Source organism: Leptonotus elevatus, chromosome 1 (genome assembly GCF_054856555.1).
Source record: "Leptonotus elevatus isolate MCC_2025b chromosome 1, RoL_Lele_1.0, whole genome shotgun sequence".
Lineage (NCBI taxonomy): Eukaryota > Metazoa > Chordata > Actinopteri > Syngnathiformes > Syngnathidae > Leptonotus > Leptonotus elevatus.
The window spans coordinates 9,161,111-9,178,013 of record NC_141239.1 but is presented as its reverse complement, the minus strand read 5'-3'; the positions used below and the strand labels follow the sequence as shown (position 1 = coordinate 9,178,013).

Below are 16,903 nucleotides of genomic sequence, written 5' to 3'. Positions count from 1 at the left end.
TGAACTATTTCCATTAGTTTCACAGTTTTTCCACTTTTTTTAACAAGAGTATGAAAACCTAGATTTTTTTGGGGGGTATATTTAAAACAGATATAAAATTTGTGATTAATCGTGAGTGAAATAGTGAAGTCATGTGATTGATTACAATTACAACTTTTAATCGCCTGATGCTCCTAATTAAAAAAAGAAAAGATTATTAAAAATTAGGGGCGTCAGACGATTAACATTTTTAATTGTAATTAATCGCATGACTTCAATAGTCACTCACGATTAATCACAAATTTGACATCTGTTCTAAATGTACAATAAAAAGTTCTAGGTTTTCATACTCTTGTAACAAAAGTGGAAAAAAATGTGAAACTAATCTAAATAGTTCAAATGAATTATTTTATTTTTTTATAGTCGTCAATGGCAGTGAATGAGTTAATCAGAATGTCATGTTTAGACTAGTGAGGTCACATATACCATATTATTGTCAAGAAATGCTTCAGGTTGACTTCCACTTTAACTATACGGGTTCCATTTCTCATCTTAAGAAATGTCAACGTGCATCTCCCTAACCTCAAAGTCCCGGTCTGACAAGTAGATCTCCAGGCGTAGTGGGTCCACACCCTCCGGGAGCGGCCGGACCCGCAGCTGGTCCAGCGGGAACGTGTTCCGACTGAGTCGGGCCAGCACGTCCTCCACCAGGATGATCTGGTTGCACACCTCTGCTTCCTGCAACCACAAAAATGGACATTTAAGGAGAAACTCTTTTGAATTTCTTTTGAAATGGCGGTACTAACTGAGAACCCCTGTAATTTATTTTTTACAACTTGTCGACCCACTTCAGTGCAAAATCATTAGTATAGTACATCAGCCACGTCACGTTTTTTTATCACACTTTGCTTATGTGCATTTTCTGTCGCACCGAAATTTAAATGACTGTTATTGACAGATAAAGAAAGCAAGTTAAGCCTCGTAACGTTCCAAAAGAAACAACATGCGATCGGGAGAGTCAAGAGAGTTTTGATCGTCCCTTTAGGAACGCGACGGAGAATTAAATTGCTTTTTTTTTTATAGGCGTTTCACATTGCTCGGCAGAGAGCCTGCCGCCATTCTACGTTGCGATGTAAATAACAATGGCGGCGTACCTCCAAATAAAGTTTCAACATGTATTAAACAGGAAATGATTTTTGAAAAATTTATCTCATAGTAACAACCAAATAAATAATATAGAGCAAACTTGTCATGACAGTCGGGGTTCCTAAAAAAAAAAAAATTCTTCCTGTTTGTACCCTTAAAGAATAACTCAACAGGAAGTCAGACTCTTGCTCCACCCCTCACTAAGATTTGAAATTGGCGCTCAAAGGGGGCGTTGCCTGGTGGACCGTTGGGTTGCCAATAGGGAGAGGGTTGGGCGTGGCCTGGCTGTGATGATTGACAACAGCAACTCGCTAAGAAGCCGTTTTAAGGAGGCGGGTACGAGAATGAGCCTGTGGGTGGCGGGGGCGACTACGTCATGCGGAGCAAGTGACGTAGTATGTATTGTCTCGCGTAATGAGAGGACAAACATCCAAATTGAGTTTATCCCAGTGTGTTACCTGAAGATGGCGCCAAATACACGGCTTTTGCCCCAAATTCAGGCTTTAAACAAATTAAAATGTTAAAGTAATGACCAGAACAAAAAGTTGATTTGGTGTTGAGTTAACCTTTAAAGCTGCTCTTTGGCCAAAAATATATTTACAATAGCCTTTTTATTTGACCATTTATGACTGAAACATCTTCTAATTAGTAGATTAACATCTTAGCTGTTTACAATGGGTACTCCTGCAAACCTCTGGCCAATAGTTTTCAGACTTCCCGCCCTCTGTCTGCGGATGTGATGTCATGTGCACATTGTATATGTGAAGAAGGGTGCGTGCAGTTTCATTTTTGATCAACAGGTGGCAGTAGTGATTCAAAATATAATTTTATGTACACAGTCGCTAGCTTTAAGTAAAATTTTATTTTTTTTAATTCATGCTATATTCTTATTTGCTTATAATTCATCCATCCATCCATTTTCGCGACCGCTTATTCCTCACAAGGGTCGCAGGGGTGCTGGAGCCTATCCCATCTGCTTATAATTCAATATATTTAAAAGAAAACCGTCATGTATTTGCTCGCTGTAGGGTCAGTGGGGGGGAATCCAAAAGTGGGGTCTGACCTAAAGCGGCGTTTAAGCAAATACTGCCACTGAACGTGACATTACCCTCTCTGAGATCTCGGCGACGTCCTCTCGGTGCTCCCAGCTGGGGAACATGTTGGTGAAAGTGAGCGGTTCCAATCCAGCGTGGATCAGGTAGGACTTCTGAGACTTCCTGTCACTCTTCTCTGCAAAAAAACACAACAGATTGAAGAGGAAACTAAATATTGAATTATATTTCAGGGATCTGTTTAAGCCTCTTGACTGGCATCAACATCTTGTTTGATTTGGTTTGTCTGTAAAGTATTAATTGTAAAAAAATTTTTTTTTAGGGGTGTCAAAATTAGTGCGTTAATTTAAAGTTCCTTTAACGCCACCATTTTTTTTAACGCGCAATTAATGAACACCCCTGACATGGAAAGCCTGCACTGGGGTAATTCCAGTTGCAACACAGCAGACGCGTCCACGTCAAAATTTAGCAGTAATAAATTTAATAATAATGCATATATTTTTAGAGACTGGAGTCAAGTTGTATTTTACAATTTAAAAATGTGCAGAATTTAGATATCTGTTACTATGAAAAGAAAAATGCACTGAGCTGTCACCAACATCTTACAAATGCAATTAACAAATGCAATTATGCCATCTAGTGGCAGAAAAATTTCCTCAACACAAATCAATATCACACTCTTTTTTGCAGTACATCATTTGAATTTTAACTAAATTTTATGAATTATTATGAAATTACTGTATCAATGACTATTTCAATTAATTTAACATTTTTTTCCACTTTCATGCCAACAAGAGTATGAAAACAGGGAAATATTATTATATTATTATTATTGTACACTTAGAATAGATATAAAATTTCCGATTACTCGTGAATTAACTATTGAAGTCATGCGATTAATTACAATTAAAAATCTTAATCATCTGACATCTCTACTTTTTTGTTTGTTTTTGTTTTGACTTGGTATACTATGGGGTGTCTCTTTCACATGTTGTATGGTTGTAAGTAAGTCAGTAAACAACAGCAAAAAAAATAAATAATAATAATTATATATTTTTTTTAAACAAAAAACTAAAAAAAACTAAGATAAACTAAACTGAACTATATAGTTAGGTTAGTCGTAAAGTGCTGGGCGGTATAAGCTTATGAAGTTCGTATTATGGTTACGCTTACAATGGGCAATTATTTACCTTCGCAATACTGTAGTACCGTCTCCATGGCGCACTTCCTGTCCACATCCCAGCGCATGTGAGCTGATCCAGTGCTCTCACTGTCCTGAGGCCACCAGCCTTGCCACAGGTAGACCTCGTGAAAGTTGTCCACCAGGAACAATGCTGGGAAACCCACACAGTCCAGTCTTTAGACGACACCTGAACTAAAAAAAGGAGAAAACCGGCCTTGAAACGAGTCTCACCGGGTTGTGCTGCATTGTAGAGCTCTTCCTGCAGGAATGGCAGCGAGCTGACAAGATCCGGAGCGCGGGACGGGTGGAAGAACTCTGTCGCCACAAACTCTCCCGAACTGCTGGTCAGTTGGAAGAGCCGCGGAGTGAAGTTGAATTTTCCAGGGTCTGAGAAACAAATGAAGATTTTCTTGTTACGTTTTCCCGATATTGTTGTCTGAAGTAAATACAGTATTTTCACTTCCTGAGCTCTATTTTTGTGCGCAAAGTGCAGCCTAACTGCGCACATAGGTGGGGTTTTCTTTCTTTTGGTATTTTGCTCGACTAGCGCAGAGAGAAAAGGGGGTTTTGTGCCATTCTGGGATGGAATGCAGCTGACTCCTGGCCAATTGAAGCGGCTCCCTACATTCTCTTTAAAATCAGCGTGGTCGAGGCACACACAGAGCTTGTGTCGGTGTGTTTCTTAAGTTTTTCAATTCCCGTCTGTGTCCCATTACTTTTAGTCCAAACACCACATTTTCTTCACATTTTCTCTTGCTGCAGATGTCTCAATATTTTTGTCAAACTCTTTGAAATTCCTGTACATGTCCTATTATTTTGAAAAAAAGAATGGGATAAAAGCTCAAAGACAATATTTGGAGCTGCCTGAAATGGACGTTTGTCACCTTGCAGCATGCAGTCGTAGGCCTTCCTGTCCTTGTGTCCCAGAGCCTCCCAGAAGCCCGGTGGCTCCATGCCCTCTTCGCACTCATCAATGGTCACCTTACTGCTGCTGTGGAGTCCGGCTTCAAGAGGACACCTGAAGGAAGAAGTCTCATAAGTGTTTTGGTATTATTTCATTAATCATTATATATAACCTATTAACTCATTCGCTGCCATTGACGGCTATAGACGTCAAAAAATCATTTCAACTATTTCTATTTAAAATGTTTCCACTTTTGTTAACAATAGTATAAAAACCTATACATTTTTTTATTGTACATTTAGAACAAATATAAAATGTGCGATTAATCGCGAGTTAACTATTGAAGTCATGTGATTAATTATAATTAACTCATTCACAGCCATTGACGGCTATTGACGTCAAAAACTATTTCTATTAGTTTAACATTTTTTCCCCTTTTGTTAACAAGAGTATGAAAACCTAGAAAAAAAATTATTGTACGTTTAGGAACAGATAAAACATTTATGAATAATTGTGAGTTAACAATTAAATAAATAAAAACTATTTTAATTGCCTGACGCAATTAAAAAAAAAGATTATTAAAAATTAGGAGCGTCTGGAATACATTTTTTAATCGTAATTAATTGCATGACTTCACGAGTTAACTCGCGGTTTTCATACTCTTGTTAACAAAAGTGGATTTTTTTTTTAAACTAATAGAAATAGTTCAAATGAATATTTGACGTATATAACCGTCAATGGCAGTGAATGAGTTAATCAATTTTTTTTCTTAGTAATGTAACAGCACATATTTATTTACTGACATTGCAATTTATTAAATAGCATTTGCATTTATTTAATGAAAGATTTATATAATAAAATAATTTGTTTAAGGACATTTTGGAAATTTATTTACTGATGTTTTAATTTATTTACCTGTATGGACATTTTTGTTAATTCAATGGCATTTCTATTTATCCAAATGAAGCTGTATTTATTTAATAGGATTTGAATTTATTTAATGATATTAGAATTCAGTCAGAGGCACTTTTATTTATTTAAGGACATTTGTATTTATTTGATTGCATTTGAAATTCATTAAATGATATTATTATTATATTATTTTTGGAATTTACTTGATTGTTTTATATACTGACATTATTAAAAAAAAATACAATTTGTATTTATTTAAGTTAATTTGCAATTATTTAATGACATTTCTTTATTGGCAGCGTTTTCATATTTTATTGAATTGCCACTTAGCCTTTTCCTTATTCATTTATTTATTGAACTTATTTCTTGATAATGACTTCTTACAAATTTACTAAAAGTTTAGTTGATATTATTTTGTGTATTTATATAAGAACATTTTATTTATTTAACGGCATATGTATTATTTAAGTACTGTATAGGTTTATTAATTATTTTTTATTTAATGAAAATAAAGTCTTTAATAGCATTTTTATCTATTTAAGGACTTGTAAAATAAAGAAATAAAACCCTTACTGTTCTTTTATCTTGAGCGCCGCCGTGTTGCCCACACTGCGGGTGTGCGCCTGTGTCTTGCAGCCGTGCCACAGGTAGATGGCTGCCTTGTCGACGCTGAGCAAGATCATGGAGGCTCGGGAGCGCAGGCTGCTGCAGTGGCACGCCACTTCCAGCAGGTAGCCCTCTGCCGACACCTCGCCGCGGACGCAGTACAGACGCCACTCGCCTAAAAAAAGCCGGTGAATGCCACAAATCGATAGACTCGTATCATGGACTAAAAAGATGTTTACTTTGGATGTTGTCCTCCTCTTCCTCCCGCTTTCCGGCGTGGACGATCATCCCGCCGTTGAAGCACTGCAGGAAACATGGAGGCTCTTTGCCCTGCTGTACTTGTACCTTGTGAGCACAAAAAGCAGACATTCACAAAGTGTTCAGAAAAATTGCTGCATCACAGGTGTGACAATTCACCTTATTTACACAGAGATCTTAAAGATGAAGCCAGAATACAGACAATAGCCTTATACAGAGATTCTGTAAAACGGAGAGCTCTGAATATTTTTATGGCCCGATTACAAGCCCTATGAACTCTGCCTAGCAACATGTGACATGACGAGAAAAAAAAACAATAAATTGACGTTGATGTTCAGAGGCCCCCAACCGAAAGTTATCATTTAAACAGTGTGTGATTAATTAATTAATTTTAATTCATTTATTTTACAATATTATTATTATTATTATTATTATGATCATCATTATATTAATCATATTAATAATATGCCTATTTAATAATGATGAATTTTTATTATTTATATTTAATTTCATATTACTTTTTAAAAAATGGATCTGTTGGCCAGTCACAAACCCTGTGAACCCTACCTAGCAACAAGTGATGTAAAAAGGAAAAAAACAAAAACCTGTATTTCTACCTGAGCCCCTCTCTCCTCATCCAGCTCAACCGTCATCAATGCCGACGTTCCTTTCTCGCTAACAGTAGCGTGTCGGCCTTGCCAGAAGAAATAGCAACATTTCTCCCGGCCTGGTCCGGTGCTCCTCACCTCTGGGTTGTTTCTGCGTCCCACTGAAACAAAAACAAGAAGTTAAAACGATCCAGTGTGCGCAAACAGAATCCAGAGTAGAAGGCAGGACGTACCTGACGTGCTGACCATGTACTTCCATTTCACCACGTAGGCGTCGCCTTCGTGGAACTGGCCGATGCTCTGGCGTGGCAGGCGGCTGTAGTCGAACTCCAGGATGTGCCATACGTCCACTGAGACGGTGCTGATCTCCTGAGTCCTCATGTGATCCTCGGTCTCCACCGAGCCATAGCCGCGGCCCACATTCACCCCATCCAAGATGGTGGCGACGGGCGACTGGAGGAGCGGCAGCATCAGGCTGGCGTCGTACGGCCGGCACTCTTGCCCCGTGCACTTCTGGGAAACAAAATCAATGTTAAATAAAGCCAAAAAGCAATTCTTAGGTTTAAAGTTGTGGTTTGTCAACAAGTATTTGATACAAACCTGTTGTTCCGGTAACTGCTCGCTCCCTTCTGTCGGTGACAGCGGTGGCTTCATTTCGGACCAGTCCACAAACTTCTCCTTGAATAAGATGGTCTCGTTGTGCTCGGTCAGCCTGCCGAATATCGCCCATTCGGGACGGCCTTGGCCTTTTCTGTGGCAGGAGATTATCACACTGATGAGGCTTGTGTGGTTTGCATCTTTTGGACAGTCTTTTAGAGTTTCCCTTTGAGCTTAGATTTTTGGATGACTCTCATGAGACAAGATTCAATCAAGCGAAGAGAGAAAGTAGACACTTTTGATAACTGTCTATAGCAGGGGTGTTCAAACTGTGGCCCAGCGGCCATTTATTTTTATTTTTATTTTATTTTTTAAAGTGGGGTGTGGAAAGTGAGTGTCGGGGAAAAGTTGCTATGCTAACGATATGCAAAGACTCAAAGAAACCTACTGTAGCAAAATAAGAGCAAAATGTCTCTGAATTAAGGTGAATAAAGTAAGTAAGTAATAAAGAAAAAGTAAATTTAAAATTGTCAGCTTACTAAAGATTTATTTTGTTTTGGTTCTCATTTTGGTGAGAAACATAATGGCGGATCTTTTTTAGTGGGTCACAGGGCTGCTGACCAAAATTTGCTTATCACCGCTTTACAGAAACCTGTGATGTTTTTTTTTTTAACTTAGTTTAACATTTTTCCCATTTTTGTTAACAAGAGCATAAAAACCTAGAATTTTTTAATTGTTCATTTAGAACAGATATACAATTTGTGATTAATAGTGAGTTAACTAGTGAAGTCATGCGATTAATTACGATTAAAAAAAATTATCGTCTGACGTCCCAAATTTTTTATCTTTTCTTTTTTCTTTTTTTTTTTAAATCGTGTCAGGCGATTTAAATTGTTGATGGTAATTAACTGCATGACTTCAATAGTTAACTCACGATTAATCACAAATTTTATATCTGTTGTAAAAGTACTCCAATTTTTTTTCTAGGTTTTCATACTCTTGTTAACAAAAGTGGAAAAAAAAATGTTAAACTAATAGAAATAGTTCAAATGAATTTTTGACGTCTATAGCCGTCAATGGCAGTGAATGAGTTAATAACTACAATTTATAAACAACATTAAAACGTTGTTGTTGTTTTTTTATACCATTTACTATTTTGAATTCATCCTTCTAATTTTCAGTATGTGGCCCTCGGAAATCGGAAGTCCGTGGCATTTACCCCATTATTTTGTTATCAAAAGCACTTTTTGGAACGTTGTTTTATTGCACGAAAACAGATAGATTTAGATGTTTGAGTTGTGACAAAAGAAAAAATAGTAGTGTTAAAGTCAAAGTTGTGATCCAGTAAAACGGTTGGTATTGAAGGGGGTTGCTCCAATGAAAACGGCACATTTATTAAAAATGGGGATTACTTTGAGGGATTACAATTTCTACGATGAGAGAGAGTGAGAAAGAGGGCGAGAGAGTCAGAGCGAGAAGGACAGAGCGAGAGAGCGCGCGAGTGGAACCGTTGCTACATTTCGGGGAGGTGGGAACGAACGAACTGACTAGTCGTGTCCTCCACACGCGGGCACTTTGAAAAAACTTCACGGACGGGAGGAGGAAATGGCGACCGGTATTCACTGGAACTTACTCGGAGCGAAAGTTTGAGCTGAGAGTCCAGCGGCATGCTACGCGCTGTAGCTTCTTGCTAGCTAGCCCGCTAGCCTACAAACAAATGCTCCTCCCACCAATTCACTATTTAAACATCCCACACAACATATACACGGCTAAACTTGTGACTGGGATCAAAGTTCATTTTGCAGTTGGATGACGATCTATCTATCTATCTATCTGTGGTGTTGTTGCTTTCAGTGACAGTTCAAAAACAGCATATGGCCTTAAATCAATCAATCAATCAATCTACATGCTTTTTAATTACACAAGGATTTTCGCTATTTGTAGGCTGCCCGGGTCACCCGCAAATAGCAGGGGCACATTGTATAGAATATATATTGTGGTGGTATTAATTTGTATTTTGTCTTCATGAGCATATTCAATATTGGAGTAATCCAAAAGTAATCCAGTTACATGACTTTAATATTATGCTTGCTAACTACATTTTTTTTAGCAGGTAACTTGTAACTGTAATGGATTACATTTTAAAAGTAAACCCTCCCAACCCTGGTTAGGTACCTTGGTATTAGGGTGTTGCAGCTTCCGGGATCCAGTGGGTTGATGTCACAGCAGGTGTAGTCGAAGGTACCATTCCAGAGGTGCTTGGCCAGCTGAAAGGCCACCTTCCTCTGGGCCAGCGTCACGTCTTTGCCATGCCACACGTACACCTCGCTGCCGAAGTCCAACACTAACACCTGGAGGGCAGACCATGAGCTTCAAAATGTGGCAACCCGTGGTATGCTGAAACGAGGGGTGAACATTTTCCAGAAAAAAAGGTTGTTTGTGGCGTTTTTGATGCTGACCTCTTTGGATGCCAGCAAAGAGCAGCGAGGGACCTTCCCCCATTCATCATCATCGGGCATCAGTTTGTCATCTATCAGGCGAAAGATGCAGTTGGTCTCCACGATGGCGTTCTCGAAGCGGTCGTCCTCCTCGGGCGGACCGGCAGCTACTCACCCAGACGGGAAATGTGTCAAACTTTTTTTTAACCATTTGTAGCTAAAACTTGAATTTATTTCTTACGTTGGTAAGCACCGTGTCCCCCGAGGATGGTCCAAAACTCTTGTGAATCTGGACTCTGCGCATGAACGCCTTCCTCGATGGTCTGCAACTTGGTCGCCCTGCAGCCCAAGTCTTTCTTCGTCTGGATGAACATGGCCAGATCCATTGCCTACAAAAAAAAAAATCCATCCATTGATTTTCAGTATAGTGCTTGTAAATGATGAATTATACGTAATAATCAGGGGTGTCAGGCGATGAATTTTTTTAATTGTAATTAATCGCATGACCTCAATTAACGACTAATCACAACTTTTATATCTGTTCTAAATGGACAATAAAATGTAAAAAAAAAAAATCATACCCTTGTTAACATAAAGGTGGGAAAAAAATGTTAAACTAATAGAAATATGGCTGCATCTTTTAGTCATTGATACAGTAATTTCATAATAACTCATAAAATTGAGTTAAAATTAAAAAGTTGTACTGTAAAAAAACAGGTGTGACATTGAGGTCAGTTTTCTGCCACTAGATGGCATAATTGAATTTGTAAGACATTGGTGACAGCTCAGTGCATTTTTCTTTTCATATTAAGAGCTATCTAATCTTTAACATTCTGTAACTAATATGTGAAATTATGTAAATTTTTTAAATTGTAAAATACAACTTGAGCCCAGTCTCCACAAATATATGCATTATTAATAAAATCATTACTGCAAAATTTTGAACAACTGGAATTCCCCAAGTGCAGCTTTCCAAGTAAGGGGCGGTCATTAATCACGCGTTAGAAATATTTATGACATTACTTTAAATTAAAATGAATGCACTAATTTTGACACCCCTAGTAATAATCTAATGTATGAATACAGATCACCTTGGCCCTTTCGATGACATTGGAGAACTCTCCTACCCACACAAAGCAGTGCTCGGGCGTCACCAGCAGGAAACAATCCCCACTGTTCAGTGACGACGCTCTGGGCTCGACTAGTCTGGTCTGAACATGGCGACGGCCTACAAGAGAATACCGCGGATGAGACAAGAGCCTCGACGGGTGCCTCGGGTGAGAACCTTACTACCTTTGATGTGCAGCAGCATAAGGTTTTTGTATGGGATGGCGCTGTTGTTGGACGTGGGCGTCTCCGCTATGTTGACGCTGCGCAAATTCACGGTGCTGTAGTTCTCCTTACTGGACAGACCCGCCAGAGCTGCATCAGAATATTCCGAGCTTTTAATCACTGAAACACAGAGGAGGACAGCTGTTCAACTCGTTCGGTGCCATTGACGACTATAGACGTCAAAAATTTCACTCACTCTTGTCGGACGACATCCTCTGACTCTCCAGATGAGCCACATTAAGCCTCTCCTCGGTGTACTCGTGTCGTATGTCCTGGCGGGCGGCCAGCATCTTGATGGGGTTGCGGGAGGCCTGCACGTTCCTGGACGGACGCACGGAGCGCTTGTGCCGCACCATGGCCGACGTCAGCCTACCGGAGCCCTGCCGCGAGCCGAATATGGCGTCGAAGTCTTCGCTGAGCTCGATACGCGAGGGCACGTTTGGGAATTCGGCCACGCGGCGGTAGAAGTTAGAGAAGATCTCGTCGTCCAGCTTCATCACCTCCTTAACCGCCGTGTCGGTGACGGTCAGCGTGCTCTCCTGCAGCTCGGACACTGACGGACACGACACGCCAGAGCATTATAGACAGTTAATGACGCCCGGTCAACAATCACGAGCATTGTCTGAAAAAAATCATTACTTTGCTTTTTTAGACGAAATCAATTTGATTTGTGATGAGGGAAACAGTGTGTTAGTGTTAGCCTAATGTATTGAGGGTCCAAGAGCTCATTCGAGCTGCACCATAACATAAAAATATGCAGCATCCAATACTTTGTGATTCATTTTCTTCTACCTTTTGTTTTCCGATTTTTTTTGGTAATCTTTCATACTTCATTTTTCTGCCTTTCTGTAAAATTTATGACATTTTTGGCAATTTTATGGACGTATTGTGGTCATTTTCTTTCTCTTTTCTTTCTTTAATATGCATTTTATGGCTCTTTTTAAGATTATTTTTTGCCTTTTTTTCTGACATTTTTGGCAATTTTGTAGGCATTTAATGGTAATTCTTCGGGATTTCGGCTTTTGTTTTTGGACATTTTATGATAACTTTTGAATAGTTTTCTTTATTGCCTTTAAAAAAAAAAAATGTTCTGACTTTTTGGGGGGGCAATTCCAAAGACATTTTATGGTAGTTTTCTGCCTTTCTTTTATTGTTTTTTGGACATTTTGAGTACCTTTTAAAAACCGTCTCCCTTTTTCTGAAAACCTAAAAATTTGGACTCTGACATTTTTGGTAATATTTAATTATTATTATTTTTAGAGCTGTCAAACGATTCATTTTTAAAAATCTGATTCATTACATCTTAGAATTTTGATTAATCATGATTACTCAATTAATAAAAATAAAAAAGGCTTTTGTCAACACTTTTTGCCCACCAAATTTAAAGAGCACCTGTTATGTGTCAATTCTTTCTACATTTAACGTTACGAGGACGTCTTCAACATGTTTTGATCCACTGCACACTCTCCACCTCCTCTTTTTCGAATCAGTTAATTACTTGCATGAGTAAAAAAAAAAAACGAGCACAATATTTTGACATGAACAAATATTCTAAATGTCATACACAAACATTTATTACATTTAACATAACCATCTGCTGTCAAACTAAAGTATCCTCTGCGCTCAAAATTAATAGTGTGATTAATGCGATTTTTAAAATTATAATTAACCAATGAGTTAACGCTTTGACTATTCATTTAAATAAGATTTTATCTAAAAATGAAAATAAATATGAAAAAAATAATAATTTCTACAATTTTCTTTAAAGAGCCACATGTGGCTCCAGAGTCGCAGGTTGTAGACCCCTGGTCTAAACTAACTTACTAACTAACCAACTAACTAACAAAGAATGTACCTTTGCTGTTGATACGTCCTAAGAAGGTATCCAACTTGTCCAGCTTTTTATCCGACTCCATATCTGCTCTGGCTTCAATGTCTACAAGCAAAGGACAGATATCATTGATAGTTAGCTTACGAAACAATTTTAAGTGGAAAGGATGCGTGGAAAAAATTCGCACCCTCCTGTGGTTTCCCAACAACCGCGGTGCCGCTCTTGAGCTTGGTGGAGACGGGTGAAAGGATCGGCCCGATGACCGAGGAGGAGGCGGCCAGACCTGCCCCAAAAAAAAAAAAAGGACAAGCTAAGCTATCATCCAAACGTTGTGATCACCAACATGCAATTGTTTACAGCATGGAATAAGGTAAGTAAAAAAAAAAAAAAAAAAGCGCAGGTGAACCACATGCTGCTTCACAAAGTCTAGAAACCAAAACATAATATTCTGCTGACCTTTCTTGACCATGCGTGCTGCTACCGTGTACTGGCCGGAATCGTTGGCCGCACCCTTGCCCTTGTTCTTCCAGGCTTCCTCTCGCATAGAGATCATCTGCTTCCTCTCCTCGATGGTCATCTGGGCCTCTTTCACCTCCTTTCTGGCCGACTGAGGCTGAAACGACAACAAAAACATAAGAAGATTCATGCTCGTCGTCATCTGCAAGGGTCACGTTTAGCTTCGGTGGGATTTGTTTGGATTAGTTTCTTCGATAGGGTTATATCAAAACCTAGACCAAAATTCCCCTATGAGATCAAAGAGGCATTTTCAATTTCTTATTTTTGTCCACCAGATGGCACTACTGTTCCCCATTCAAAGCATGCAGTATGCCTTTGACTGTTTTTTGTGCCCTGTTACTTTGCAACTAGCTTGTAGTTAACTCATTCACTGCCATTGACGGCTGTAGACGTCCAAAATGTATTTGAACTATTTCTTTAGTTTAAATTTTTTTCCTCCACTTTTGCTAACAAGAGTATGAAAACCTAGGGGAAAAAAATATTGTAAATTTAGAACAGATATAAAATTTGTGATTAATTGTTAGTTAACAAGGGAAGTCATGTGATTAATTACAATTAAAAATGTTAATCGCCTGATGGGCCTAATAAAAAATAAAATAAAATAAGGGCCGTTTAATCGTAATTAATCGCATGATAATTTTATATCTGGTATAAATGTACAATAAAAAAAATCTAGGTTTTCATAAAAAAATTAAATAAAATGAAAAAATGTTAAACTAATAGAAATAGTTCATAGAATTGTTGACGTCTATAGTCGTTAATGGCAGTGAATGAGTTAAGAGCCTCCCTATTAAAGGGGAAGTCAACCATAAACATTTCTGACATGACTGGGAGGCGGGTGGATCGGAGCGTGGGGATATAATTTCCCTCTGCTCCGGTTCACCTGCTCCCAATTTGAATGCACCACACACACACACACACTTGTATATACACTGGGTGGGGTCACATTCACGGTGTAGGGGTAGAGTTCGCCAGTCGGCGAGCTGGTGAACTCAGTAACAGGGTTAGCTTTCACTAAGAACGCTGGCGTGACGACCGGGGCCTTTCCCCGCTGGGCCTGGGGTTCGGGGGTGCCGCCCGTTCCCCGGTGCCCCCATCTCCCCTTCTGCCCCCGGTGTTCCGTCCCTCCACGCAGTGGGAGGCGGGGTGGGCGCGGGTGCCCTCTCCGCTCCACTCCGCTGTCCAGCCCCTCTCCGGCACTGATGCCTGGGTACGGGGGGTCCCCGGGGTTTTGGGGGTCGGGGTCTGGGGGGCGGCGACTTGGATGGGGGTGGTACGGGTGGCTGGGTGGGGGAGTGCTGGGGGTGGGTGGGGCTGGGTTGTGGTGGATGGCGGGGGTGGATGGGGGGCAGGGTGGTCGTGGGGGGAGCGGGGGCTGTGGGCCGGTGGGGTGCCTGGCGGGCCTGCCGTGCCCCGTCCTGCTGCGTTGGGTTGGGGGCGCGGGCCGTGTTGGGGTGAGGGGCGCTCCTGGCTCCTGGGTTTGCTCTCCGGCCGGTGGCTCTTGTAGGGCCCGGGGGTCGTCCTTTGGCGCTGCCGTGGCCTGGGGGGCCCTGAGGTGTTGTGCTTGCTCTGTACTGGCCGGGGTCGACGGCTCCCCTCTTTGGTAGAGGTTTTCATGCATGCCAGATCCACCACACCAGCATCTATCGAAATTCAGACACAATCTGCTTCTTCCTCTGGTCGTTGAATCGGTGGAGGCTGATGTCTGTGGATCTCACTCTGCTTCATCTATCCTTCATTCCTTTCCTCAGTCTTTCCTTTTGTCTCTTGAGGTCTCCCTAATTTAGTGGAATTTAGATGTTTCTGGGGTTGGTGAAGGATTCTGGTTGGTAACCCGGTGGGTAGTAGGTAATGTCTGGTCGGTGCTGGATTTCACTTTCCTTTCTTTTCTTTGATCCTTCCTGGGTACGGGGGGTCCCCGGGGTTTGGGGGTCGGGGTCTGGGGGGCGGCGACTCGGGTCTCCTGTCAACCTCACAACTCCAGCTGGATTCTGAAGTATTCGATTTAGGTGAACGGTATGGGATTATTAATAGGTTTTAGGTGAACTAATGAGTACACACTCACACGCACGCACACATACGCACATGCACATACTCACCCACATACAAAATAAAAATTTAAACATTTTTAAAAAAGAGCAATGATGATGACATTTCAAATCTGTAAAATTACCGAATGAACAATACTGAGCTCTTAAGGAAAAAACTAAACAAAAGCATAAGCATTTCTTGACAACCTGACTAGTCTAAACATGACATTCTGATTAATATTACATTTGCGGAATATGAGTTATGCGCCAAAATCCAGGCATTTTTATCAATCTCAGACGGCGGCCATTTTGCCACTTGGTGTCGACTGCAGATGACATCAGAGTTGCTCAGGGCTCAAGCAACGGCCAATCACAGCTCACCTGTTTTCTGTTAGCTGAGCTGTGATTGGTTGTTACCTGAGATCTGAGCAACTGTTATGTCATCTTCACTCGACAGCAAAATGGCTGCCTTCTGCTATTGATAAGAACTGATGGATTTTGCTGCTTAACAAAGTACTGTGTTTAGACTAGTGGGCAGGGTTGGGAGGGTTACTTTTAAAATGTAATCCATTACAGTTACAAGTTACCCGCTATTTTTTTGTAAGTAACTTAATCCAAGTACCATAATATTAAAGTATTGTAACTGGATTACTTTTGGATTACTCTCATATTGAGTATGCTCATGAAGACAAAATAAAAATAACCACTACACTATATATTCTATACAATGTGCCCCTGCTATTTGCGGGTGATAGGTACCCGGGCAGCCTACAAATAGCAAAGATCCTTGTGTAATTAAAAAGCATGTAGGCGATTGATTGATTGATTGATTGATTGAAGACCATATGCTGTTTTCGAGCTGTCACTGAAAGCAACCACACCTCACAGTTTGATAGATAGATAGATAGCGCTATCTCTCTCTCTCTCTCATCGTAGAAATTGTAATCCCTCGAGGTAATCCCCATTTTTAATAAATGTACCTGTAATCTGATTACATGTTTTTTCCTGTAACTGTAATGGAATACAGTTACATTATTTTTTTTGCAATCTGATTACGTAACGGCGGCACATGTATTCCGTTACTCCCCAAAGCCTGCTAGTGGGGCTGCATAGAACAAATTATCGTCAAGAATTTTTTGGGGGGGTTGACTTCCCCTTTAAGAAGATTCACTCGCGCAAGAACAACATCAAAGCAGAAGAAGAATTGATACACTCAAGCATAACAGCATACATCATCTCACCAGGATCTAATCTCAACCAAAACAAGGTTGCACACCGAGCGTGGCAAATCAAAGCCGCCACTGCTTACCTGAGCGTGATGGTCAATGTACTGACACTTTTGTCCAAGGGAGAAAGGAGGAGAAAATGTGGAGGAGAAGACAGGCTCCTGAGAGATGGAGAGGTGGAAGGAAGAGTGAAGGGAAGAGGATAGGGCAGGAAAGGATGCATGAGCATGCACGTCAGATACGGACGGGAGCAGTTGCGACTTTCATGGCAGTTTCATGCCGAAC

At 40.3% G+C, this 16,903-nt stretch overlaps 1 protein-coding gene across 7 annotated transcripts in view; it reads right to left on the bottom strand.

Annotated features, from left to right (window-relative positions):
* Nucleotides 1-16,903, bottom strand: part of svilb (supervillin b) — a 42,982-nt gene that overhangs the window by 2,596 nt on the left and 23,483 nt on the right. For 5 of the 7 annotated variants that reach the window (XM_086073327.1, XM_086073290.1, XM_086073270.1 and 2 more), the window contains 20 exons: nt 16,702-16,779; nt 13,303-13,459; nt 13,034-13,129; nt 12,871-12,951; nt 11,212-11,568; nt 10,977-11,135; nt 10,775-10,911; nt 9,925-10,072; nt 9,705-9,850; nt 9,421-9,596; nt 7,249-7,399; nt 6,882-7,161; nt 6,658-6,809; nt 6,022-6,127; nt 5,750-5,957; nt 4,245-4,378; nt 3,592-3,747; nt 3,368-3,511; nt 2,234-2,355; nt 562-717 (listed from right to left, as the gene is read on the bottom strand). In XM_086073327.1, coding sequence (XP_085929453.1) covers nt 562-717; nt 2,234-2,355; nt 3,368-3,511; nt 3,592-3,747; nt 4,245-4,378; nt 5,750-5,957; nt 6,022-6,127; nt 6,658-6,809; nt 6,882-7,161; nt 7,249-7,399; nt 9,421-9,596; nt 9,705-9,850; nt 9,925-10,072; nt 10,775-10,911; nt 10,977-11,135; nt 11,212-11,568; nt 12,871-12,951; nt 13,034-13,129; nt 13,303-13,459; nt 16,702-16,779 — 3,144 coding nt within the window. The remainder of the gene's footprint in view (nt 1-561; nt 718-2,233; nt 2,356-3,367; nt 3,512-3,591; nt 3,748-4,244; nt 4,379-5,749; nt 5,958-6,021; nt 6,128-6,657; nt 6,810-6,881; nt 7,162-7,248; nt 7,400-9,420; nt 9,597-9,704; nt 9,851-9,924; nt 10,073-10,774; nt 10,912-10,976; nt 11,136-11,211; nt 11,569-12,870; nt 12,952-13,033; nt 13,130-13,302; nt 13,460-16,701; nt 16,780-16,903) is intronic. The other 2 variants (XM_086073299.1, XM_086073308.1) reach the window with 1 other exon arrangement.